Source organism: Monodon monoceros, unplaced genomic scaffold (assembly GCF_005190385.1).
Source record: "Monodon monoceros isolate NGI ecotype Baffin Bay Population unplaced genomic scaffold, NGI_Narwhal_1 Super_Scaffold_12, whole genome shotgun sequence".
NCBI classification, from domain to species: Eukaryota; Metazoa; Chordata; class Mammalia; order Artiodactyla; family Monodontidae; genus Monodon; species Monodon monoceros.
Window position 1 is genome coordinate 144,992,424 of NW_021703768.1, and position 25,600 is coordinate 145,018,023.

The 25,600-nt window shown below is 47.1% G+C and overlaps 1 protein-coding gene across 7 annotated transcripts in view; it reads left to right on the forward strand.

Annotated features, from left to right (window-relative positions):
* DOCK2 (dedicator of cytokinesis 2) overlaps positions 1-25,600 on the forward strand; it is a 405,468-nt gene that overhangs the window by 375,213 nt on the left and 4,655 nt on the right. For all 7 annotated transcript variants that reach the window (XM_029217458.1, XM_029217457.1, XM_029217460.1 and 4 more), the window contains 8 exons: positions 154-295; positions 5,050-5,131; positions 6,591-6,675; positions 7,407-7,493; positions 13,792-13,968; positions 15,385-15,468; positions 22,676-22,813; positions 24,595-24,722. In XM_029217458.1, the coding sequence (XP_029073291.1) occupies positions 154-295; positions 5,050-5,131; positions 6,591-6,675; positions 7,407-7,493; positions 13,792-13,968; positions 15,385-15,468; positions 22,676-22,813; positions 24,595-24,722 (923 nt within the window). The remainder of the gene's footprint in view (positions 1-153; positions 296-5,049; positions 5,132-6,590; positions 6,676-7,406; positions 7,494-13,791; positions 13,969-15,384; positions 15,469-22,675; positions 22,814-24,594; positions 24,723-25,600) is intronic.

Below are 25,600 nucleotides of genomic sequence, written 5' to 3' on the forward strand. Positions count from 1 at the left end.
CAGTGACTTGAGCTCTTCCTTTCTTTCCCTTGGGGAGAAACAGAGAGTGGAGAGATCTATAGAAGGTCCCCATGACAAGCCTCCCAGCTTTTCTTGAACCATCTCCTCCAAGGCTGGGCCCTGGGATCTCTGATGGGTGTCATTTCTCTGCAGAACAAAGTGTTCATCTACCGAGGGAAGGAGTATGAGCGAAGAGAAGATTTCCAGACACAGCTGATGAGCCAGTTCCCCAACGCGGAGAAGGTGAACACAACCTCTGCCCCCGGGGATGATGTGAAGAATGCCCCAGGCCAGTGTATCCTTTAAGAATGCCCCAGCCAAGGGCCAGGCATGGGCAGCCCTGCCGGGACCTCAGTCCACAGAGCCCCGTCTTAGAGCTCAGAACTGCTGCCAGAATCATTGCAGTGGTGCCAATATTAGTGTCCAGTGTGGGAGCCAAAAAGAACCCATCTCAGGAAACTCTAAATGTTACATTCATTGATAAATTCACTCACTCACTCATTCCTTCATTCTTGTGATGAGTACTGCCAGCCCTGACTCTGCCAAGCCTTGTGCATTGTGCATTGGAGACTACACTCACAAAGTGGTTCTACCTCCAGGGAGCTTTCAGTGTAGCAAGTAAAAGACATTGAACAGCTAATTGCATTGTTAAATATGCATTTAGAAAAACGTGATCAATGCTAAAAGAAAGCCCTTCAGCTTGCCGTGATTGGGAGGGCAGGGAACGCTTCCTTGAGGAAGGCGATGTTGAAGGTGAGTTAATGAGCCAAAGCTTAGTGGGAGGTGGGAAGGATGTCCCAGACAGCGGGAAGAGCCATCATCCACAAAAGCAAAGGTTCCAAGAACTGAAATGGTGCCACGTTGCCCTTATAATAAAATCAAAACTCCTGACCAAGGCCTGCGAGGCCGTCTGTCCATCATCTGACCCCTTCCTGTGTCTCCAATGTCATCGCCTCCGACTCTTCCTTCCCTTTCTCTCTGGCCACACAGATCTTGTTTCTGTTCCTTAAACATGCCCAGCTTGTTCCCGCCTCTGGGCCTGTGCATTTTCTCTTCCCTCTGCTTGGAATGCCTTTCCCCCAGCTCCTTTCTCACCCATCAGATCCTAACTCAGCGTCACCTCCCACAAGAGGCCTTCCCTGGTCACCTTATCGGAAGCCTTCTGGACTCTGTTATCTCAAACCCTGTTTGTTTGCTTTAGAGAACTGATCTCAATCTGTCGTTATCTGTTGTGCTCTCAAAGATAGAACTAGAACAGAAGCTCCGGGAGGGCAGAGACCTGCACTGCCATGCTCACTGCAGTAACCCCCGAAGCCAACTCTCAGAAGATACTTGCTGGTTAACAGAAAGAGAAAGAAAACAAGAGAGAAGGAAAAAGAAAGAGGAGATAGATAGAGAGAGGAAGGAGGGAGGGAGGCACCACCGATGGAGCCAGCTCTCTGGAGCACACAGAAGGCCAAGGCGACAGGAGATGGTGCTAGTGAGGTTGGGTAGAGCGTGCTGGAAATGGGCTCCATTGCAGCAAAGCATAATGTTCATAAGGCCGGTTCTGACGCTGGGCTGGGTCAGGGCTCAGGGGGTCAGAGAGGGTACAGACCCAAGGATAAGGCAGACAGCTGAGCGACGGGGGAGGGGGTACGTTAACCTAGCCTGGCTCCTGTGTTGCACCCTGTAGCACAAATTAAGTTACATCCTTTAAAATGGGGCTGACAGGTTGCATGGCTGGTCTGCTAAGTCTGCCGAACCTTAATCCAAATATTTTCCCCTCGCGTGATAAATATTCATCTGTAACCTTTTCATTGTGCTCGCCTGCCCTTCATGCCTGCTCTACCATGGTTGTTTGCAGGAGGAAATGCAACCGGTGGTGGGCCTGGCTGGTTACAAATGGGAGTTTGGTTATAGGCGAGACATGGGATTAGTACTAAGGCCCTTCTAAGTGGATATCCTGGTGTTGAACAACTCTGTGACCTTTTAACTCGTGGTGGGAGGGGAGAGCTCGTGTGACTGGGCCACGTCATTATACACAGGCCTGATTCAGCTCCAGGAACCAGGTAGAAAAGAGAAAGTGGGAGGGCTGACATTTGCTAAATATCCTCTTCATGCCACACATGAGACTGAGTGTTTTATAACTAATTTTTCTAATCCCCATACAACCCTATTAGGTGGGTATTGATTTTCCCTATTTCATAGAGAAGGAACATACAGGGCAGAGAGGTAAGGTGGTTTGCCTAGGGTTACAAAGCTAGTTAATGATGGAGTTGAGATTTGAACTCCAAGATCTGTCTCAAAGTCTGCATTCTTTCTGTAATGCCATTGTTTTGTTTAAGATTAGTGAACAGAATGTTCTTTATTAACTATTGTAACATGATGGCGTACCGGGCATTTTCATGCACTGTTTCATTTTATCCTCATAGTAATCCTGTGAATTGGGTAGTATTACTCTGCATTTTGCAAATAAGAAAACTAAGGCTCAAGAAAATGTAAGCAGCTTATACCAGGTCCCAGGAATTGATGGAACTAGGATTTGAACTCGGGTCGGATTTTTGCCAAAATCTAAGCTCTTAAGGCTCTGTTCTCTTGCCTTTACGTGTTGCAAAGCTGACAAGCAGTTTGAAAAGGGGACAAATCTCATGTCTTCTCACTTAGGTATCCAAGTAGTGGAAGACATTTGAAAGCAAAGGTCTCTGTTGGGTGTCTCCTGTCCCCCGCCCTCTCCTCTGCCTAGACCTTGGAGCTACAGTTCCATGTATAGATTCAGCACGGTTCCATGCATACATTCAGCACATGGTGAGAGAGTCAAGCCATGCATCCTGCTGGACGTGATCAGAGGGCTCTGATGTCACTGGCTTCTCCAGGACAGGTTTGGATTCTTCTCTTAGGCCAAGTCCAATTGCTAAGATCAGTAGACATGGTTTAGAAGGGGTTGGCAGACTTCTCTGTAAAGGACCAGATAGGACATATTTTAGTCTCTGTGGGCCATGTGTCTCTGTCACAATTACTCAACTCTGCTGTGGTGGGAGAGCAGCCGTAGGTAGTACATAAATGGACGGGTATGACTGTGCCCTGATAAAACTATATTTATGAACACCGAAATTTGAATTTAATATATTTTCACACGTCACATAATACTTTTTTCCAAATATTTTAAAATATAAAAAGTATTCTTAGCTGTGAGCCATACAAGAACAGGCAGTGAGCAGGATTTGACCCGAGGGCCATAGTTTGCCAGTCCTGCTCTAGACTTAATCCAGGGTGATTTCTCTCCCAGAGAAGGCTGTTTGCTATTTGACTTGAGAAGGAAGGTAGTTTTCCTGATTATGGAAATCCTCCCAGTGAGGTTTATTCATTTGTGTTAAGTATTGCTTGCTCTTGCCCTCTCCTCTGTGTGTGTGTGTGTGTGTGTGTGTGTGTGTGTGTGTGTGTGTGCACGTGTGCGCGCGCGCGCGTATGTGTGTGTGTCTCTGTGTCTCTCTGTCTCTCTCTGAGGCACTCTCATTTAATGTGGAAATACTCTTCAGAGGTAAAACAGTTAAAGCCCCAAGACATTAGTATGAAGTGAACTTATTGGGGGAGGGGGATTAAATTTAACTTGGAATTATATTTCGGCCATTTCTTATGTGTGAAAGAGCCCTAGCTTCTGCATCAGAAAGCTCACAGTCTGGTGGGGAAGCAACAGAAGGGAGAAGAGAGGGAGCTGGAGAGATGAGTCCTAAGTACAGATGCGTTGCTTTGGAGGGTCAGGAAGGAAAAGGACACCTGGATGAGGATAGATTGAATGTTCATGGAGCTGTGGGGAAATAGTCCACACAAAGGGGACAGTATAGTCTGTTGGATACTCAGAGATAATGGTGGGAAATGAGTTGGAATCATATTAGAATATCTGAATACTCCATATTCAAATATTGGCACATTTGAATGCCAACAAGAGGAGTCTGTGATTCCTTAGTTGGCAGAAGTGTCAGGCTTAGGGGAAGAGTTTTTGGAGTTATGGTGGTCATCAGGTAGAATAGAGGGATGAGAGTACTTGGATACCTGAAGAAGAGAGATGGGTAAAGAAGCCATGGAAGGTAGGGAAAGGGAAGTAAGGTCCAGGGATGGGACCAGTGACTACTGACCTTGTTTATTTGGCTTGCCATATTATCGATTTACAATGAATAAAGGTCTAGAATAGGCATGACAAAGATCTGGCACACCTGATGCCTCTCCTGTATCCTGTGCCCATGGCAGGCATCACTAATCGATCATGGAACTCTTTCCCACTGAGCCTGGACATGGCCTTACATTCCTGCCCCAGACAGTTACTCTCAAACTTTCAGAGTTGGAGTACAAAATGAATGTATTTGCCTTCTCTAAAGCAGTGCTTCTCAAACTGGAGCGTGCATATGAATCACCTGAGTATCTTATAAAATACAGACTCTGATTCAGTAGGTCTGAGGTGGGACCTGAGATTCACCATTTCTAACAAGCTCTCAGGTGATGGTGATGCTGCTGGTCAGAGGGCTGCACTGAATAGAAGTCTGGAATCAAAGAACCCTGAGCTTAGGGTTAAAAGACCCCAATACAGGCCCTTGCTCTGTGCTCACAAGCTGTGTGACCTTCAACAGGTTGTCCAGCTTCTTTGACCTTGATGTCCTTGTCTCTGGAAAGTATGATTTACGTTAACAACGCTGCTCAGCAAAACCGGAGAGATGAAAGGAGACCATGGGGAGACGTGCGCTGCTGTTGATGGACAGCTATAAATGCATTAGGCGTTATTCTCGTTAATGATAATAATGTAGCAATGATAATGATAATTAAGGACTACTAACCAACTGTTAGCAGAGGCTGAGCCCTGGCATGGGTTGCAAGTGACGGGCAGCTCTGACAAGGACCACGGTGACTGCTAACTGGTCACTAGGACCTAGTTGGCAGCCAGCACCCTGAGGTTGGTCACTCGTTAAAAACTTGGGCCCAGAAGGACTGTCCTGGGAGGTCTCACCTGGGACCTGCTATGCTTGGAACTGTCCCCCCGACCGAGACGTTGTGAGCTCTTAACTGCGGGAATCACAGACATCCAGTGTTTCACTGTCCAGCCCGTCTTGGATGAACACCCAAGGTTCAAGAATAAGCCGGTGCCTGACCAGATTATGAAGTAAGCCCCACAGCTCAGGGGAGGGAGTGTTGGGGAGGAGCATCCCATGGGGCTGCCAAGCCGAGCTGGTGGCAGGACAGGCCGTGGTGTCTTCTAGTTCCTTCCCTATCTTAGCCAGCCTGTCCTCCCTTTTCCTCTTGGGAGAAGCATCACCTCTCCCATGACCCCTCTGGGCTCTGCCCCTGAAAAGGCTGACACCAGAGATGGCCAGGGGGGAGCGAGGGGTGAGGCTCACCTTGTGGCAGAGCGAGTCCGCAGGAAGCAGCAGTGGGCTTCGCTGAAGTGGACGTGGAGAGCCGGTTGCTCAGGTTGATCCCAGAGTGGCTCCAGAAATCCACAGCCAGAGAGCATGGGCAGACAGGCGGACAGGCAGGTGGGGGACAGAGGGACGGTGCTCAGGCCGAGCACTTTCTCCAGAGGGACATCTGGTAGGCATTTGTTAAGGTCGTGCATTGACAATGGTTGTGTTCAGATTACGATATAAAAAGGGAACATTAGAGGAATTCCCTGGCTGTCCAGTGGTTAGGACTCGGCGCTTTCACTGCTGAGGGCCCGGGTTTAATCCCTGGTTGGGGAACCCACAAGTTGTGAGGCACAACCAAAAATCCCACAAGTTGTGAGGCACAGCCAAAACATAAAATAAAAAATAAATTATAAAATAAAATAGGGGACATTAGAGGAAGCAGCATGAAGGCAGGTGTGATCTGTTTAATGCCAGATCGCAAGGTCAGGGATGAGGCAACAAAGCAGGGCATCTGTGGGATCTGCGGGGCACCACGCTGCCCGCTCCAAGCTGTCTGGCTCACCCCACTCAGGCCCAGACACCCAGTTGAGCACCTCGAGTGGCTTAGGAAAAGGCCTCTCTTCTGGGAAGACCCGTTGGAAGGAGGAGCTCCTTTGTGAGAGGAGAGGCCTGTTCCTGCGGGGAGAAGCAGCCTCACGGCAGTGCAGGCAGCTGAGCAGATCCTCAAGCTCAGCTTGGAGCTCAGCCTCCCGTCACCTCTCGGCCAGGCACCCTTGGGCAGGGGATGACCACCATACAGCTAGCACCATGCCCTGCTGGCCCTGACGTTAGAACCGCCCCAGAGGTTCAAGGGAGAGTGATTTGGGGGATGGCTGGGACACCTAAAGAGATCCTTGGAAGATACCCCTGGGACATTAGCCTAGGACCTTAGATGTATCCAGACCCTTCATTGAGATTACAAGAAACAATAACCCAGGCACCACTATGTGCATTAGTGATAGAATTCCAACTTTGGGGGTACCCTACGGGGTGCTATGTTCTCATGAGGGCCTAAGACCGACTAGCTTCTAAGTCATCTTACAAGGAAAGCCTGGTTTTAAATGTTGCAGCGAGGACTCTGCCAGACCTGGAGTTTACCGTAGTGGGCCTCCCTGGACAGTACAGGGTCAGGTCAGGTTTTGCTATCAGGAGCCTCAGCCTCTTTCTGTCTTGCAGCTTTTATAAGTCCAACTACGTGCAGAAGTTCCACTACTCCCGGCCAGTGCGCAGGGGGACCGTTGACCCTGAGAATGAGTTTGCCGTAAGTATCTCCCCTCCCCTCCCCTTTGGCAGCCTTGATCGTTGCCCAGGGCCTCCTTTACCAACCAGAGCCTGCACCTGCCAGAATCAGAACTGGGAGGGCATCTGATCCAAAGCCAAAGGAAGGAGCACTAACTTCCATTGGTACGATGACACCCATTCTCCAGGCTCTTCCGTTGGGTTTGCTTTCCCATTTCTTGAGCCTCTCCACTCTCTAGATACCACCCAGGCCTGGCGTGAGATGCACCTTTCAGCCTCAGGGAGTTCACAGTCCCCAGTGTCACTGTGTGTTTCCCAGCCAGGACCTACCTGTCTTCTATTCCCGAGGGCCGAGGCTGGCACGAGGAGACAGCTCCAAGTCTCTCTCAGCTCTTTCCCTTGGACTGTGATTCTTCGCACTGGGGGAGTCACTGTCCCTTGAAGAACCTGATGAACACTGTAGACCTCCCCCCAGAAAATGCAGGTGGATGCCTTCAATATTGCCTAAAACTTCTGCCTGTTCAGAGACCCAGGTTAAAACTTACTGGACCCAAATCCAGGGAAAACTTAAACTTCACCTTGGGAAAGGATTCTTCAGGGTAAAGTGGGAGCGTATTTCTGAGTCTTGTAATTTTTATTCTGATTCCGGGTGGATAGGAGGCCTGGGGGCCTGGCTGGGTTCCCACCAAACTCTGATGGTCAGGTTTTATGTGTGTTGCTTTCCTGCCCTTGCCACCCCTGCCCACGGGACAGTCGATGTGGATCGAGAGGACCTCCTTTGTGACCGCGTACAAGCTTCCGGGCATCCTGCGCTGGTTTGAGGTGACTCACATGTCCCAGGTGAGTCTGTGGGGCTCAGGAGGCTCCTGAGACTGGAAAAAGGGAAATGCTTTTGTTCACAGCCACTGCAGGAGTCCAGGAATTCTGGTGCAGGAAGGGACCTGAGGCAGCACCCAGTTTACCTGCTTTCAAACTTTTTTTTTTTTTTTTTAAGCATCAGATAACATTTTTTTCCCTGCAAATGAAAGGTACCATAGAATCCGGTAATAAAGCAGATGAATGGGGAGCTTCTGTGGTTGGGTGCAGGGGGAGGAAGAGGGCCTGGAACTCAATCGACACAACCACCCTCTCATATCCTCCCCTCCCAACAGCCCTTTGGGGACCCCTCTGCAGAATCTCACTATGAATCCATTTTATACTTGGATAAACTGAAGCTCAGAGAAAGGAAATTGCACAGAGGCAAAGCTCTGGCTAGAGTGCAAGTATTTGAACTCCATGGTGCAGAGAGCATGTATTTTGCTTCTCAACACACTTCAGGGTCTCCATGTCCTCAAACAGCTGGGGATCTTGCAGCCCTCAGGATGCAAAGGTCAATCCGGTGAAATCTGAGAAGCAGGGACATATTCGGGTTGTCTTATTCACTTATTCATTCAACAAATATTTAATGAGTACCTAACACATGTCAATCAAGCACCTAGAGATTTTGCAATGAAGCTTACATTCTAGTGGCAAAGACGCACTACAAAGCCTAAGCGAATATATACTATGTCAGGTGGAGATAACCGCTATGGAGAAAAATAAAAGAGAAAGGTGATGAAGGAGTGGTGGGTATTTTAAGTAGGATGGTCGTAGAAAGCCTTCCTGCTAAATGGCTTTTGATCAAAGGTCTGAAGGAAGTGAGGACATGGTCCTTGCAGATACCGAAGAGAAGGACATTCTAGCAGAGGAAATAGCAAGTGCAAGGGCCCTGGGACAGAACAGGCTTATGTCTGAATTAGAACAAGTGACGGGGGGAGTAGCAGTAGTCTGATAGCAGGTCATATAGGGCCTTGTAGGCACCATAAGGACTTGGGCTTTTCCACTGGGTGAATCTGAGTCACAAGCAGAGGAGGGACATTGTCTGACTGACGTTTTCAAGCTACTGTGTATGATCAACATTGAGACCATCCCCCTTCAGCCCTTAAGGGCCCCCAGCAGCCAGGTGGTCCTCCAATCTCCTTTTCACAGTCATGGCGTAGACCTTAGGGAACATATAATAACGATGATGACAGCAACAGACATTACTGAGCATGTGCCAGACTGTACACATGTGTGACCTCATTTAAGCCCCTCAGCAAGGCTGCGAGGTAGATGTTATTATTCTCCCGTTTTACAGATGAGGAAACCGAGTGAGTTAGTGGGTTGCTCAAGGTTAGTAAAAGAGGTGAGGTTTGACTGTAACCTCTCATACCAGGCACCTGGATGGACTCATTCTCTCCTCTTTCCTTAACATGTCCCCAGCCCACCCCAATAATTAGTGCCCTGGAGAGGAAGAAACTACTCATGCCCTTTATTCATGGGACACATCGGTTCATGATAAGCTTGGATAAGTGTCCCAGGTGCTGTGTCAAGGACTTTGTAACATTATCCTGTTTAATCCCACAAAACTGTGTGAAGTACATCATATTATGAATCCCATTTTTGAGGTGAGAAATCAGAAAGTTTCTACTAAGCTGTAGTCTCTACCCATTGGCCCTGGCTGTGCCCTTTCCTCTGGTGGTGCTCAGTAAGGTGCCTCTCCTCCTTCGCTGTCCCCACGGGACTGTAGGCAAACTGAAGGAATTCCCGCCTGCACTCTCTGAACGCCTCATCTCCCGCCATGGTATCTCACCTCCTAATAGACTACATAATTTGCCTGTGTGTTTATTTTTAATATCTAGAATTTTAAATATAATAGCATTATAATATAAGCTCCACTAGACTGTGAGCTCCAGGAAGACAGATTTTTGTCCGTTTTGTTACCTGCCATATCTGACTGCAAGGAATAGTCCTAGACACATGATTGGTGCTCAAGAATAGTTATTAAGGGACTTCCCTGATGGTGCAGTGGTTGAGAATCTGCCTGCCAATGCAGGGGACACAGGTTCGATCCCTGGTTCTCGAAGATCCCACATGCCATGGAACAGCTAAGCCTGTGCGCCACAGCTACTGAGGCTGTGCCCTAGAGCCCACGAGCCACAACTGCTGAGCCCGCATGCCGCAACTACTGAAGCCCGTGTGCCTAGAGCCTGTGCTCCGCAACAAGAGAAGCCACTGCAATGAGAAGCCCACGCACTGGCAACAAAGAGTAGCTCCCGCTCACCACAACTAGAGAAAGCCCACGCACAGCAACGAAGACCCAATGCAGCCAAAAATAAATAAATAAATTTATATTAAAAAGAATAATAGTTATTAAGTAAATCCATTAACCAATCACTCAGTTAATATGCAGAAACCCATAATATATGAAGTGCTTACCTTGTTTTATGAACTCAGGATTCTGAAATTAGGAAAGAAATAGTCAGCATTTTTGTTTCACTTCTTTTATCCTGATACCCTCTGATAGAAGGGATTGGGAAAACCTCCAGAAAGTTGACCAGAGCGACTTTATCTCTGATAGCCTCCCTCATTTGAGTTACCAAGAATGTCAGGATGTCTCAGACACAGAGGTTTCATGGGTGCCGAGTGAATTCCTCTCCAAGCATTTGTTTCTGTGGTATAGAATTTGTACCTTGTTCTTGGTTGTTTCTTTTATGAATCGTCATGACTACAGTACTGTTTGTACAGAGAGGTGTTTTCTGATAGGATTCAAGAGTAAGTTCTGCTTATTGAGGGTCCTTTACCTTTTTCTTGGCTCTGAGAATATGTAATCTTTACAAGAAGTCCTGAGCTGGGGGTCAGAGACCCAAATTCAACTTGGTTATTAACAAGCTGTAGGATGTTGGACAAACACAGTGTATCCCTGGCCTTAGTTTTCATCATCTGTAAAATAGACGTGAGAAAACTATAGAATTTCAGAGCTGAAAGACACTCGGAAGGTCATTTAATCCAAGAGCTATAAATTCAGATACCTTCAGAGCCCAGGAAGATAACTGTAAATATGTGAACTCGTCCCATTAAGACAACGGGGAGTGGTAGAGGCTGTGGCAAACTCTTTCCAGCTGAATTAGTTTTTTAAAAAATTAGAACTTACGTGCTGGCTAAATGACAGACCCAGGCCCAGTTTGGCCTACACATCTCCAACGTGCAACCCCATTCCTAGCCCTTGTCCATTTAAATTATTTTGCATATGAGAAGACTGAAGCTCAGAGACGGGACTTGAACTGCCAAAGTGATCAGTGGTAGAAGTAGGTTGTAATAATAATGTCTATCTTACACAGTTCAGAGGTTTTTCTAAGAGGATTTATGAAGGTGATAATGTGGGAGATGCCTTTGAGGAATATGAAACACCACTCGATTGCGAGGGATTATCACCACTTTCCCGAGTGCCATTAAAATTGTTTCCAAAGCACAGTTATTCCTCAGTGTCTGAGGGTGTTGGTGCTAGGAGCCTCCTCGGATACCAAAATCTGCAGTTGTTTAAGTCCCTTACAAAAAAGGGCATAAATACGGTGAGTGCAGTTGGGCCTCTGTATCAGTGGTTGGTTGAATTCGAGGTTGGTTAAATCCAAGGATGCAAAACCCAAGGGTATGGAGGGCTGACTGTATTTTCCAGGATAATTCATTTTCCCCGCACAGCAAGCTGGGCAGGGGCTATATACCTGTGCTGCCGGTAAGGAAACTGAGGCTCAGCTTAGGAAAGAGACCAGAGATTTGAGGGCTTGACCAAGTCCTAACAACCAGTGTATGGCAAGTTTGGTAGCAGAGTGTGGTCTGTATGTGGGGGAGAAGCTCGCCTTTGGAATTCGGACACTGGCGCTCTCTCCCCAGCGCTGCCCCATCTACCCTTAGGTGAAGGACTTACCTGTTGTTGGGGGAATTGAATGAGAGCACGTGTGGGACACACCCAGCATGGGCTGGCACAGAGGAGGCAGTCCACAAATGGCGCCATCTCTTTTACCGTGATCAGTGCTTTTATAACTGTTACCAGCTCCGGACCTCCAGGTCTTCCACCAAATGTGTAACCCCCATCGCTCTGCTCTAGAGAGTGACATACTCATCTACACAAACGTCCAGAGGTGAGAATCCAAAGGAGTGTTCATTCTCATTCTCTGTCCTGTTGTCTGTAACGAGGTTAAAGACGTAGGGATACAAAAATAGCTTCAGAAATGAGGAAGAAAGCCAATCAACAGGACTTTCCATTTTTAACAACTCACCGTAAAGCATGAGTCTCTCAGACATACCAGGCTACTGTTGAAATCCAGGTGTGCTACTGGGCTCAGTCCAAGTGGTTGTGATAGATTTTCCTTTAGAACTCAGTCTAGACCTCAGCTTGGAGAAGCCCCTGCAGGGTAGGTCTGTGTGCTCGACAGAAACTGGACCATGGGTTGCAGCTCGTGGAACATGGGCTGCCGCCTCTACCAGGCCGAGCAGCCTTCCCCCCACAGCTGTGTGTGTGTGTGTGTGCGTGCATGTGTGACGGAAAGAGGATGACACTGTGTCACTGTGTCTTGTATCACAGAGAGAGAGAGGAGAGAGCCTACTCCCAGGGCCTTCTCACTGCAGAGACAGCCACTTTCAAAAATGTCCGGAGACAAGGAAGGGGGGCGAGGAGGCTAAGATTTCACAGAGATTTAAGGAAATGGTTTAAAAAGATGACCAAGAGCATGGCTGTATTGGCTGGTTCTCCCCTTCACATATACTCAACAGTTAACAATAACTAGCAGGTGCACTTTTTAAAGAACTCCGCTGTAAGTCAAGTGTCATATTATCTCAACTAATCTTTGCTACGTCAAGTGTCATATTATCTCAACTAATCTTTGCTACGTCAAGTGTCATATTATCTCAACTAATCTTTGCTACGTCAAGTGTCATATTGTCTCAACTAATCTTTGCTACGTCCCCACTGAAGCAGGCCCTGTAGCACCACCACTGAACAGCTGGTAACACTTAGGGTTGCCTCCATGAAGTTTTCCCGGATTACTTCACCCTTCCCTCCAGCCCCACCCACCCTGCCAGGGAGCCTTCCCTTCTCAGGACAGCTGCTAGTCCCTGTCCTGACACCTACAGGAGTTAATAACAATAACTACCAGCTACTTTTTTTTTTTGCGGTATGCGGGCCTCTCACTGTTGTGGCCTCTCCCGTTGCGGAGCACAGGCTCCGGACGCGCAGGCTCAGCGGCCATGGCTCACGGGCCCAGCCGCTCCGCGGCATGTGGGATCTTCCCGGACCGGGGCATGAACCAGTGTCCCCTGCATCTGCAGGCAGACTCTCAACCACTGCGCCACCAGGGAAGCCCTACCAGCTACTTTTTGAAGTAGGTTTTCTTATCCTCATTTTACCGGTAAGTCAACTGAGGCTCAGAACGTTTAGGAAACTTGCCCAAGGTCACACAGAAAAAATGGCTGAGATTTGCACTCATTTTTATTTGCTTAGTTTAGTTCAGGAGTCAGGAAACTATGGCCTATGGGCCAGAGCCCACCTGCACCTAGTTTTGTAAATAGGTTTATTGGAACCACCATGCTCATTGATTTACATATTGCCTGTAGCTGATTGATTTCTTCCTACAATAACAGAGTTGAGTTGTTGCCACACACAACATCTGGCCCTTGCACAGGAAAAGTTCGCAGACTTCTTGCTTAGTGTTTTACTCTCGATCCCATGCCCTTGGGAACCACTGTTATGCCAGTTAGCACCTGATGGCACTGTGTTTATCTTGCTTTCTAAGAGGTGTTGAAGACGTGGTTAGTTTTATCTTCCCAACTAAACCGAATCTACCTTGGAGCAGTGACCCCTCATATAACAAGTCTCGGGACCTACTGTGGGCCAGGCCGGGTGATCACATCGTCAGCTGCTCTAATCCCTCCAGCTAAGTGCTCACACATAGTAGGTGCACAACCAATACCAGATGGGTTGAATTGGAGTGTCTTTCACCAGGTAATAAGAAGAAAAACCCTCCCTGGAGCACACCCAGCCTCTGAAACCCCAGCGAGTGCCTGACACTTCCTGCCTTCATTTCCCCAGGGAGATCCTTCTTTTGCTAAGCACAAATTCAGCCTGTCTCTCCTCACACAGCTGACAACCCCCAGGGCTCAGTAATTACCACAAGAGCCTGCTACAGCCCCTTGGGGAGCATTGCCTCATTTGAATTCCAACCCCAAATGAAATCAATACCAATAATTTTATCTGTTTTTAAAGCGACCTGCTGAGGCCCTTTCTTCTTGATCTCGTTTTCAACAGACCACAATTAGCCCTCTGGAGAACGCCATCGAAACCATGTCCGTGGCCAACGAGAAGATCCTGATGATGATAAACCAGTACCAGAGTGACGAAAGCCTCCCGATAAACCCACTCTCCATGCTCCTGAACGGAATCGTGGACCCTGCTGTCATGGGAGGGTTCGCCAAGTATGAGACGGTGAGGGCTCCCCTCTCCAGGCCCTGGTGGAGACAGAGCAGTGGCAGGAGGGCCAGAGCAGACACAGCTGCATGCCACTCATCTTACTGTGGCTGTTTGTCCCTCAAAAGGACACTTCAGCTTGTTTAGACCTCATACACATTCCAGAGTTTCTTTAGCCTCACTCTCATCTCCTTCCCACCCTCAATGCCATGCTCTGTCAGGGGTCATAGAGATCCCTTATCCCACTGGGCACATCGAGATACCTTTGTCAAGAGGAGGCTCTGGGATGTCCACGAGCCAGACCATAAAAGTCAAGCACCACAAATCAAAGTACATGCTACTTGTGTAAAGCCATCTCTTCTATAGATGATGGAAATGACCCCCAGAAATGGGAAGGAATGAAACACGGAATCTGTGAAAATACAGAAGGGATGGGAGATCGACTCTCAAGCGAGAGTTATAATCTAGATATTCAGGTCATAAGGACCCTCCAGAAATCCCCACACATTTCAGCCACAGATTTCATTTCTGAGGCCCCTGGTGTCCGTGGCGAAAAGGGAAACGCCATCAGTTATATGAGTCACATTTTCCACTGGGAGAAAATAATTACTCAATAAGGAGACATAACTTTTCCCAGCTCTGAAATAGAAAGTCCTTATTTGGCTCTCACCTGGGCCATACGTTAATGGGACGCTGAGGGAAAAATGGACTCTTCGTTCTCATAAGTCTCATGATGGACTCTTTATTATCTTTTCTATGTCATCCATTGATGTAAAACTAGGAATACAGCACAATAGTATAACTCACGGACAGTAATTCCGGTTAGTCCTTCCAGCTACCCTTGGACACCCCGTAGAGTCATCCATTGGTAATCCTTTGTTCAGCCTTGAGGGGTGATATGTCTGTGTATATATGTGCACACACTGAGAGCGGGAGCCGAGAAGGAGCTGGGGCTGCCAAGGTCACACACGATGAGGGAGGTGAGCTGGAAAGCCCACCAGGTGAACTTCTTTACCGAGTTTTCTCTCCTGGGACAGTGCCTTGACTGTGCAGCAGAATCCCCAGCAGGGCTTCTTCACACACAGCTGCCTCCACCCCACCTCTGACCCCAGAGGTTCTGATTCAGTACATCCGGGTGGGGCCTGAGAATTTGCATCTCTGGCAAGTTCCCAGGTGATGCTGCTGCTGCGGGTCCAGAGACCCCTCTTCAAGAACAATTTCCTGGGGTTTGTGACCCTTTCCCAGTGGATACCGATCTGAGCCCCAGGAGGAGGAAACGTCAGTCCCTACACGTCCCTAACTGTTGCCCATCCACGTAGGAATGGCCTCATTCCTGCCTCTGTCAACTGGAACCCTCTCCCGGTGCCAGAGAGGTGGGTCGTGGGGTCCACGGCAAAGGAACAGGAAACCTCCAACGTCTGTTTGTCCTGCTAGGCCTTCTTCACTGAAGGGTACACCAGGGACCACCCCGAGGACCAGGACAAGCTGAGCTGCCTCAAGGACCTGATTGCGTGGCAGGTAAAGCAGAGGCGGACTGGGGGTAGGCCAGCCCTGTGTCCGTCCTTTCCCCTCCCCGGTTCGCCTGCCCTCTGCTAGCCTCTGGCCGGTATGGCCGACTTTCATACTGCTCTCCTGCCCTCTGGCTTTTGGCCTTTCTTCTGACTCTGTCTTCACCTGAGCAGGTGCGTCGTGGAAGCGGGATTTGGGGCAGTGCACCCTTGGGGTGCTGCACTGGCGCCGGGCAGTGATGCTGTGCTACGTGTTGCTAAGACTGCCCTGTTGGATGTTGAATTCAGGAGGTGGCTTCCCCCAGGGGGACTGAAGTGAAAGCCAGGGTCCCGCGCACCTCTCACCACACCCAGCACCCGCCAGTCAGATAATGGAAGACTTCGGCCCCTACCCCACCTCTCCTCCTACTAAGGCTGACCCAGTTTGTTGCAGACAGTGCTCAGATGGATATCAGGTTTTGAAAATAATCGAGGCCTCGGTTTGGTTGGTTTTCAGGCAAAGGGTCTGCACTCTGCACAAGCCGCTCAGCCCTCCGGAGCCCAGCCTGGCACCTTGGAAGGACTGTCCTTCCCGCCCGCTTTGTCCTGCTATCTGCTTATCTGCCCTCTCCTTGCATCCTTGTCCCTCTGCCCCTTCCCTCCACGATCTCCTTCCCTCTGACTCTTGCTGTGCATGTGTCTCTGCCTTTCTCCTCTCCTTGGAAGTTCTTTGCTTCTCCCTGTCCCCTCTCTGACTTTGGCCTGTCTCTGCTGCCCCCCTCACACCTCACTCCTGGCTCTGCTTCCCTTGCGCATCTCTCTCCACTGCCCTCCCTCCTTCTCTGCTTTCTCTCTGGCTCCCTCTCCCGTGTTTTCTCTCCCTCCTGCTCTCTCCTGCTCTCTGCCACTCCCTAGAGAAGAAACAATCCACAGACACCTAGCCCAGAGGCATTCAGAGGACCAGGCTCCTGGTCTAGGCCTGCAGCAGCCCCTCCTCAAACATCTCCCTGCTCTCCACGGACCACCCAGCACCCAGGACGCAGGGTGGGCTCTGGAGGGTGCGCTGGGGGGAGGCTGGGGAGGCGAGCAGGGCAGCAGGGGGCAGCGTCTGCAGCTGCTGGCCCTCCCTCCTCCCTTCTTGCCAGTTACAGTGCAAAGAAAAGCGAGCTACTGTGGTAGGGAGTTTTTGTTACTCTAGGGGAATTAGGGAGTGAGAAGCATTGGGTGCAGCCTCTTTTCTTAAAATAAGGATTCCTAATTCAGGTCCTTCTCTGCCTCTGCCAAATTATGCAAAGTGAGGCCTTAAAAATAAAATGCGAGGCGCTGCACAGATACACTCTCCTGAATGCATTTTGTGAGTCTGGAATTTTCTCTCCCTTCTTACCTTGTGCCACCTGTGAAACCCAGACACCTCCAAGAGCGCCAGCCTTCCGAGGTCATCGTGTCCTTTAATACTCAAATAATGATACTCCCCCCTCCCCATCCCCAGCTCGAGAAGCAGGAAGACTCAGCTTTGGTTGGTTTCCTTCCTCAGCTCTTTCTGGGGTGCCCCAGGGAGGGCTAACACGTCACACAAATGTGTCTGGTTGCTGGGTGTCATTCTCAATCCATATCACTGTCCTGGGCCTCTCTGCTGCGCATGTCTTATCACCTGGTAGTGGACTCTCTGGGCTGTATTCACCGCACCCAAAGCATAGACCAGACTGTGGCCTCAGAGCACAGCCGATAGCAGGCCGTGCCTTCTAAGGAAATTCTTCCAAAGTCTTGCAGTTCATAGAGGGGCACCACAAGCAAAGGAAGGAGACTTTGAAAGCATGTATTTGATGTTACAGCTTCTAAGAGCATGCAAAGGGGATTGCCCTGGGCCGCATTCCTCCCACTCAGAGTCCAGCATCCTGAATACTCAAAAGACGCTGCCCTGCGCAGGGTGAAGGTGACCTTTTTTACGTTACACACAGCACATTAGCTCTTCCATTTTATTCCATTCATTCTTGCAACTTATATATATTTGAGTCCCAACTGTGTGCCACGCAACAGAAATAAAGCGCTGGATAAAATTGTGGGCCTGCTCCCTCCCTCCCTTCTTGGAGCTTAATTATCGATTGGATCTTGGTTTGCCAAAGCCAGATTCACTTTGGATCTTCTCAGAACACGAGACCCTTAGATTTCAAAGGGAGATGTACTTGCACCGCTAGCAACCCAACAGAAGCTAGAAGTGCAAAGTACATTATGTGTTCAAGATTTCATGGTTTTCAAGAGTGATCGCTTCTTAATTCTTGTCTTCGTAAAGATTTTCTCTCTATTTATTGGCATGGAAAGATGTCTACAGTACATTCTTCTTGTAAACATTTCACGAGATATTACATAGAGAAAACTACACGTAACAAAAATACACAGCACACTGAGTTGTCACAGTGTACACTTACGTGGCCACCACCAGATGAAGAAGCAGAATTCCTCTAGCACCCAGAAGCCTCTCTTGTGCCTTCTTTTAGTCATTGCCAGCCCTCCCCAAGGCCGACCCCTCTCCTGCTTTTACAGTAACCATTTACTTGCTTTGTAAAAATACTTTTTAACCACCCAAGCACTCGTTGCTAAACACTATAGTTTACTTTTGCTTGTTTTTGACCTATATATAAATGGAATCACACAGTGTGCATTCATTTGTTTACTGTTATGTTTTAAAATTGATTTATTTTGTTGTACATAGCAATCATTTATTCATTTTCATTGATGTATAATCATCTATGCAGCTGGACTGTATAACCGTGCCAAAACATATTTATTTAGTTTTCAACTGATGGAGATTTGGGTTGATTTCAGTTTGAGGGTATTACAAGTCGTGCTGTTCTGAACATCTCTGTGTGTGTCTTTTTGGCACACACATGCACAATTTCTGTTGGATGTATACCTAGGTGTGGAATTGCTCGGTTATATACTATGTTAGAATATCTGGCTTGAACAGATAACTGCCAAACTTCTATCACTATAGATTAGTTTTGTCAGTTTTTGAACGTCATAAAAGTGGTATTACACAGTATGTGTTACTGTGTGCCTGGCTGCTTCTTTTCACTGTAACGCCTTTGTGATTCATCCAGGCTGTTACATGCAAGAGAAGTTTTTCTTTTTTTGTTCTAAGTGGTATCCATTGTGTGACTATACAATATACCAATAATATACCGATGTATTTATCCATTCTCCTGTTGATGGTGGGTTGTTTTCAGGTTTTGGATAGTGTGGAGAGAGTTGTAGGAACATTCTTGTTCGTGTTTTTTGATGGGCATAAACTCTCAGCGTCCTCACTATCTATCTAGTAGTGGGAGTGCTGGGTCATGCGTTTATCTTTAGCCTTATTGGATACCAAGAAGCAGTTTTCCAAAGTGGCTGAGCCAATTTACACTCCCACCAAGAACTTCTGTGAATCTGGGTTGCTCCACATTCTCGCTGACGCATGATACTGTGAGTCTTTAATTTTAGTCTTTCTGGTGGTTGTGAGGTGGTATCTCAGTTTAATTTTAATTTGCATTTCCTTTGCGAGCAACGGTGTTCATCGCCTTTTCGTGTGTTTATTGGCTAATTGAATAACCTTTCTGTGAAACGTTTGTTCAAATCTTTTACTTATTAACTGAATTGTCTTTCTATTAATAATTCATAGGAGTTTATATCTATTCTAGATATGAGTCCTTTGTCAAATCTGTGTATTGCAAATATCTTCATTCAGTCTGTGGCTTATCTGTTTACTTTCTAACGATGTATTTTTGAAGAACAGAAGTTTGTAATTTTAATGAGGTCCAATTTATCAATTTTTTTAATGATTATTACTTTTGTCTTCACTTTATGAAATCTCTGGCTATCCCAAGATCATGACGATATTTCCTGTGTTTTATTGGGAAGTTTTATTGTTTTGTCCTATACTCTTAAGTATATGATCCATTTTGACTGACATGAAGTAAGGGGTAAATTATTTTTCTATACGGATTTCTAATTATTCCAGCACCATTTGTTGAAAAGACTATTACTTCTCCCAACTTTGACATAAAGTGATCATATAGATGTCAGTCTATTTCTGGACTTCCTACTCTATTCCATTGGTCTGTTTGTCCAATGCCATATACTGTTCCTAATTACTGTAGCTTTATAGTAACTCGAGATCTGATAGTGGCAGTACTGCAATTTTTTTTTCAAATTTGTCTTGGTCCTTCTAGTCCTTTGTATTTCCATATAAATTTTTAAGTCAGCTTGCCAATTTTCACACACCCCCAAAACACATTGAGATTTTGAATAGGAATATATTAGGCACGTAGATTAATTTAGGAAGAATTTCTGTTTTAATGATAATTGATTCTTCCAGTACATGAATATGGAATCTCTCTCCCTTTCTTTAGTTCTTTAATTTCACTCAGCAAAGTTTTGTAGTATTCACTGGAAAGGTCTTTCACAGATTTTATTAGATTTGTTTTAAGGTATTTGATATTTTTAACTATTATAAATGGTATTTTTTTTAATTGCTCAATATCGTCACAATTTTTTTTTTGGTATGTTTACCTTGTATCCAGCGACCTTACTAAATTCACTTAAGAAGTCAAATTGTTTGTACATTCTTTTGGATGTTCTACAGACAAGCATATCAACTGCCAATATAAAAAGTTTTACTTCTTCTGTTCCAATGTCTCCCACATCAGGGCAAGAGTCAGTATTTCACAGAGTGGGATGTTTTAAAGATGATGTCCCATTCTATGCCTAGTTTGCTGGTTTATCATGAATGGATTTTTAATTTGTCAAATGCCTTTTATGCATCTATTGAGATACTCATATTGTTTTTCTTCGTTATTATGCTAATTCAGTGAATTATATTAGTTGATTTTGGGCGATTAAACCAACCTTGCATGTATGACATAAATCCCACTTGGTCGTAATGTATTATCATTTTTATATATTTCTGGATTCTATTAGAAAATATGCTCTTCAGGATTTTTGTGTCGATGCTCAAAAGAGATATTAACCTATAATTTTCCTTTTTTATAATATCCTTGTTCAATTCTTGTAACAAAGTTACCCTGGTCTCAAAAAGTGGGTTGAAAATTACTCCCTATTTTAAAAATTTTTAAGAGTTTGTATAAAGTTGGCATTTATTTATCCCTTAAATGTTTGCTAGAATTTGTCTGTGAAGCCATATGGGCCAGGAATGTTTTAGAGTATGTATTTAATTTAATAGTTTTCAGATTTCCTATTTCTTTCGTCCCCTTTTTGGTAAGTTGTATTTTTCTAGCAATTTGTCCATTTTATCTAAATATTAAATTTATTGACATAAACTTTTTTATAATATCCTCTTATGATCTTTTATAATGCTTGTACTTCCTATAGTGATACTCCTTTTTAAATTCTGATATTGGTTATTGGTACCTTCTGTTTTTTTTTATTAACCCTTTAAGGTGTTTATCAATGTTTTTGTCTTTTCAAAGAACCAACTTTTGGATTTGTCAATCTGTGTTGTCAGTTTGTTTTCTTTTTCATTCATGTCCACTCTTACTTTTATTATTTCCTTCCTTTTACTCTCTTTGGGTTTAGTTTGCTGTTCTTCTACTAATATCTTGAGGTGGATACTTAGCTAATTGATTTTCTGTCTTTTCTAATATGTAAAACTAAAGCTATACATTTATCTCCATTAGCAACTTTATATCTCACTAGTTTTCGTATGTAGTATTTCCATTATCATTCCCTTCTCTTTTTCTTTATAAATTTATTTATTTATTTATTTATTTTTGGCTGTGCTGGGTCTTCATCTCTGCGCGTGAACTTTCTCTAGTTGTGGTGAGCGGGATCTACTCTCTCATTGCGGTGGCTTCTCTTGTTGCGGAACGCGGGCTCTGGGCACTCGAGCTTCAGTAGTTGTGGCTCACAGGCTCTAGAGCGCAGGCTCAGTAGTTGTGGTGCGCTCCGTGGCATGTAGGATCTTCCTGGACCAGGGCTCAAACCCGTGTCCCCTGCATTGGCAGGTGATTTCTTAACCACTGTGCCACCAGGGAAGTCCCATTCCTTTCTTTTTTAAATAAAATCTTTGTCTTGTGTCATGGATAGAAAATTTTTTCTTTTTCTATATATTGCTTATTTAGAAAAATATAAAGCTTTCTTAAGCTCTTTTCATTCTCTGTTTCTTCCACGTTAGTCCATTCGTTCTTTTCTTCCTCTCTCCCTTACTCCCTCCCTCCCTCCCTCCCTTTTTGCTTTTCTTCCTATCTGTTGGTTCTGATCTCTGTCTTTCACACTGGAGAATTTCCTTCAATGCCTGGTGATCCTTGGCAGTCTGTTCATAGTAAAGAGTGGGGCACTAAAAAAGCTGAATGAATTTCTGTGCATATGAGAGAAGGTATTGTCGCCTGGATGGCATTACATACGGTAACTGAGTGATCCACAGACGTCTGTATAACATGCGCCATTCACTTTCTCCAGGACAGACCCTTCAAGCTATTGCATATGAAGGTCCCCCTGGCTCCTGCACTGCTGGCAATCTGGGGACTGGAAAGTGAAGGTCTCACTGTCTGTTAGTATGCAGACCAACCCCCTATTTTCCTGTTTGGTTCCTCATCCCTGCCCTCTGTTGATAATATAAGAGCTTAACTGTCTCACGTCAATTATCTCTTCCCCTCTCATCTTCCCAAGGCTTTTTACATCACTTTTTAAAAACTCCCTATTGGCTGGTTAACTCCACGTTGTTAACATTTGGGTATCTTTCTTCAGCAACCACATGAGGTAGTATCACTGGATCTCCTGTGTTGTGAGACCAGGCTGTGCCCACTCCTCCTTTTCTGTTCAACCCTTCCCTTCTCCTATCTCCCAGCCTCTGACAATCATACCTTCCCTTTTGCATTGCCAAGAACTTCTTGGGCAAGGCTTTAAGTTAAAGCAACAGAGAGTCCTCTCCTCTGGTCTCACACTCTGCCCCTCAGTAGATTCTATAAGGTGCAGACTTTCCCTAACACGTGGCTTCTAATGGGGGTCGGGGGCGTCCAGCCCTCCTGTGGGGCAAGGGCAGCCGGAGGTCTTTCTCCTAGAGGTCTTGTTTTCAGAGCAAACCTCAAGGATTCAGCTTTCCCATTTCTCAGGGTTGGTGACCCCGCTTGAAGGTTTCCAAGACCCTAAAGCCCTCAACAAATTCTCAGCAGGCAGACTTGCTTCCACCACCTCCATGGGGCCAGGTGGCCAAGCTTTGGCTCATCATTTACCACCTTTCTCTCCAGATCCCCTTCCTGGGAGCTGGGATTAAGATCCATGAGAGAAGGGTGTCAGAAAATCTGCGGCCCTTCCACGACCGGATGGAGGAATGTTTCAAGAACCTGAAAGTGAAGGTGGAGAAGGAGTACGGTGTCAGAGAGATGGTACTGGTGGTCCCTGTGGCCGGGAGGGGTGGAGCAGGGAGGAGGATGAGATTGGAGCCAAGGAACCTGCCCTTGAGGAGAAGGACCTGAGAGCCAGCAGTGCCAGGGCCAATCCAGGGAACCTTTCTGGAAACTTGGTCCCTCAAAAGTCACCCCAGATAAACGCCAGTTACAGATTGAGGCCTTAGCACTCAAGGGACCGTGCTAATAATAAAAGCAATGTTGATGAAGCACCTGTTATGTGCCAGTCTAATCTAAGCACGTAGGTCATTCCGTCTTCACAACAAGCCTGGGCGTGACTTTTAACCCCCTGTGTCTCTTCTGGAGATTCCTAGGTGTAAGTGACTTGGCAGAGGCTACATGACAAGTGAGTGCAGGTCACTGCCCCTGGCTCTGTTGGCCTGCAAAGCCAGCGCTTTGGGCCACTCACAAGCTCCGAGTCCTCAAGAGGCCATCAGCCTGGTGCTCACGAAGACTTCTTCTTTATCCTCTTCCCCAGAAAGTAGCATCATAAAACGGCAAGGCTGTGTGGTCCTTCAGAGGCCATCTGGCCCAACCCTCTGATTTTACAGATGGGAAAACTGAGGCCCAGAGACGAGAAGTGAGTTACTGGAAAGCGTGGAGGTGAACTCAGGTCTCATCTTCTGGTACAACAGTTTTTCTGTGAGACAGGTCGCCTCTCCCAGCACTCCCTGTGTGACAGCCCAATGCAGTTCTGATGGCAACCACCCAGAGTTACGTGACGTTGCATAGGTTAAGGGCAAAGTCCTCCACAAGACTCCCCTCGCTTCAGACACCAGGGTTCCCAGGCCACCTGCACCTCTGACCAACTGGTTACAAATCTGGAGATTCCCACCACCCCTTCAGGTCTGATAATTTCACAAAAGTCAAGGAGTCGGCCCTCCACCCAATATCCATGAGTTCCCTAGCCGCAGATTCAACCAACGGAGGATCAGAAATACTTGGGGGAAAAAAATCGAGAAAGTTCCAAAAAGCAAAACTTGAATTTGCTGTGCCGGCAACTGCTTACCTCACATTTACATTATAGTTACAACTATTTATGTAGCGTTTACATTGTATTAGGTATTACAAGTAATCTAGGGAGGGTTTAAATTCTGCTGGAGGATATGTATAGGCTACATGCAAATACTATGCTGGATTTTGGTATCCTCGGAGGTCGGAGGTCGTAGATACTGAAGGATGACTGTACTTATGCTTACAGTTTTATTAGCAAGGAAACAAATCAGGACCAGCCAAATGAAGAGAAGCATAGGGTGAGGTCTGGGAGGGTCCCAAACACACAGCTTCTGTGTCCTCAGGACATGTCACCGTATCTCTCCTACTGGCACATCCATGTGTGATTACCAGCCGGGAAAGCTCACCTTAGCCTAAGTGTCTGGAGTTTTAATTGGGGTTCATAGGCATGATCGAATGAATCGTTGGCCACGTGGTTGACATCAATCTCCAGTCCCCCTTCCTCCCCAGAGGCTGAGCCGATATTATCTGGCCCAGAGTCCCAGCCCTGTAATCACAAGGTTGCTCTTTCTGGCCAGCCCCCATCCTGAGCCTTCCCATCAGTGTAAAGGGGCCACCATGAAAAACAAAAGACACTCCTACCAGTGGGGAAATTGCAAGGATTTAGACATCACCTCCCAGGAACCAGGAATAAAGGCCTGACAATTCTTTATTAAACAGCTGTGCGTAGCCTCAGCCAGCCAGGAAGTTTTTGCTCTGCCCCACGCAGACCTGGCTGCTAACCACACCCTCCTCCCCGCCCGCAGCCCGACTTCGAGGACAGGCGAGTGGGCCGGCCCCGGTCCATGCTGCGCTCCTACAGGCAGATGTCCATCATCTCCATGGCTTCCACGAACTCTGACTGCAGCACGCCCAGCAAACTCACCTCCGAGAGGTCAGTCCCCACCCCAGGCAGCCCCCCGTACCCCTGCACCAGCCTAGCCCTCAGCAAAGCCTCGCTTCTTGCCCTTCTGCCCTTGGTCGTCCTTCTGCATCTCCGTGCCCTTCTGTTTGAAAGCCCTTCCCCACCTGGCACCTCATTAAAACCCTCACAACTACGCTGTGCGGCTTAGTGCCGTTGTTAGGGGGTCAGTCGAGGCCCAGAGAGGTGTGGTGGCTCTTCCTGAGGACCCAGCAGGACACCACACGGCCCACAGGCTCCCCGTCCAGCCACCTCCATCAGCCAGCCTGAGCTCCTCATCTACTTGCCTCTGCCGGGGCTCCCATCCCCACCAACGCCCCATCCCAGAGCTCCTCCTCCTGTACCTGCCTATACCTCTGTCGGGGTTCCCCTCCTCGGCCAAGAAGAGCCTCTCCCCTTCCACTTTCTTGGAGCCATCTGCGCGACCCGGCCCGACTCAACTAACGTAATAGCAGATCCTGTGATGGAGAACTCTCTCTGGGAGAACGTGCTAAGGGGTTCTTGACCTCATCTCTTGTCTACTCTGCAAGGTTGCTGCAAACACCCCCGTTTACTGAAAAGGAAATCGTGCCTCAGAGAGGTTGAGTGATTTGCCCAAAGTCATTCGGCTAAAAAGTGGCATAGATTTGAATCCAGATCCATATTTTTAACCAGTTTTCTCTTCCTATCACCAGTCTTATGGCCCACCGCCTTCAATTTTATCTTACCCTGTAGTTTGAGTGTTTGCAAATTAAGCAAGTGGCTCCCCAAACTCTGCCAGGTGAGCTGATCTACCCCCCGACCCCGTGGTGACAGCTCAGTCAGCCTGGGTCCCTGCAAGACAGTTCCACTGAAGCTCTTAACTGCAGTTT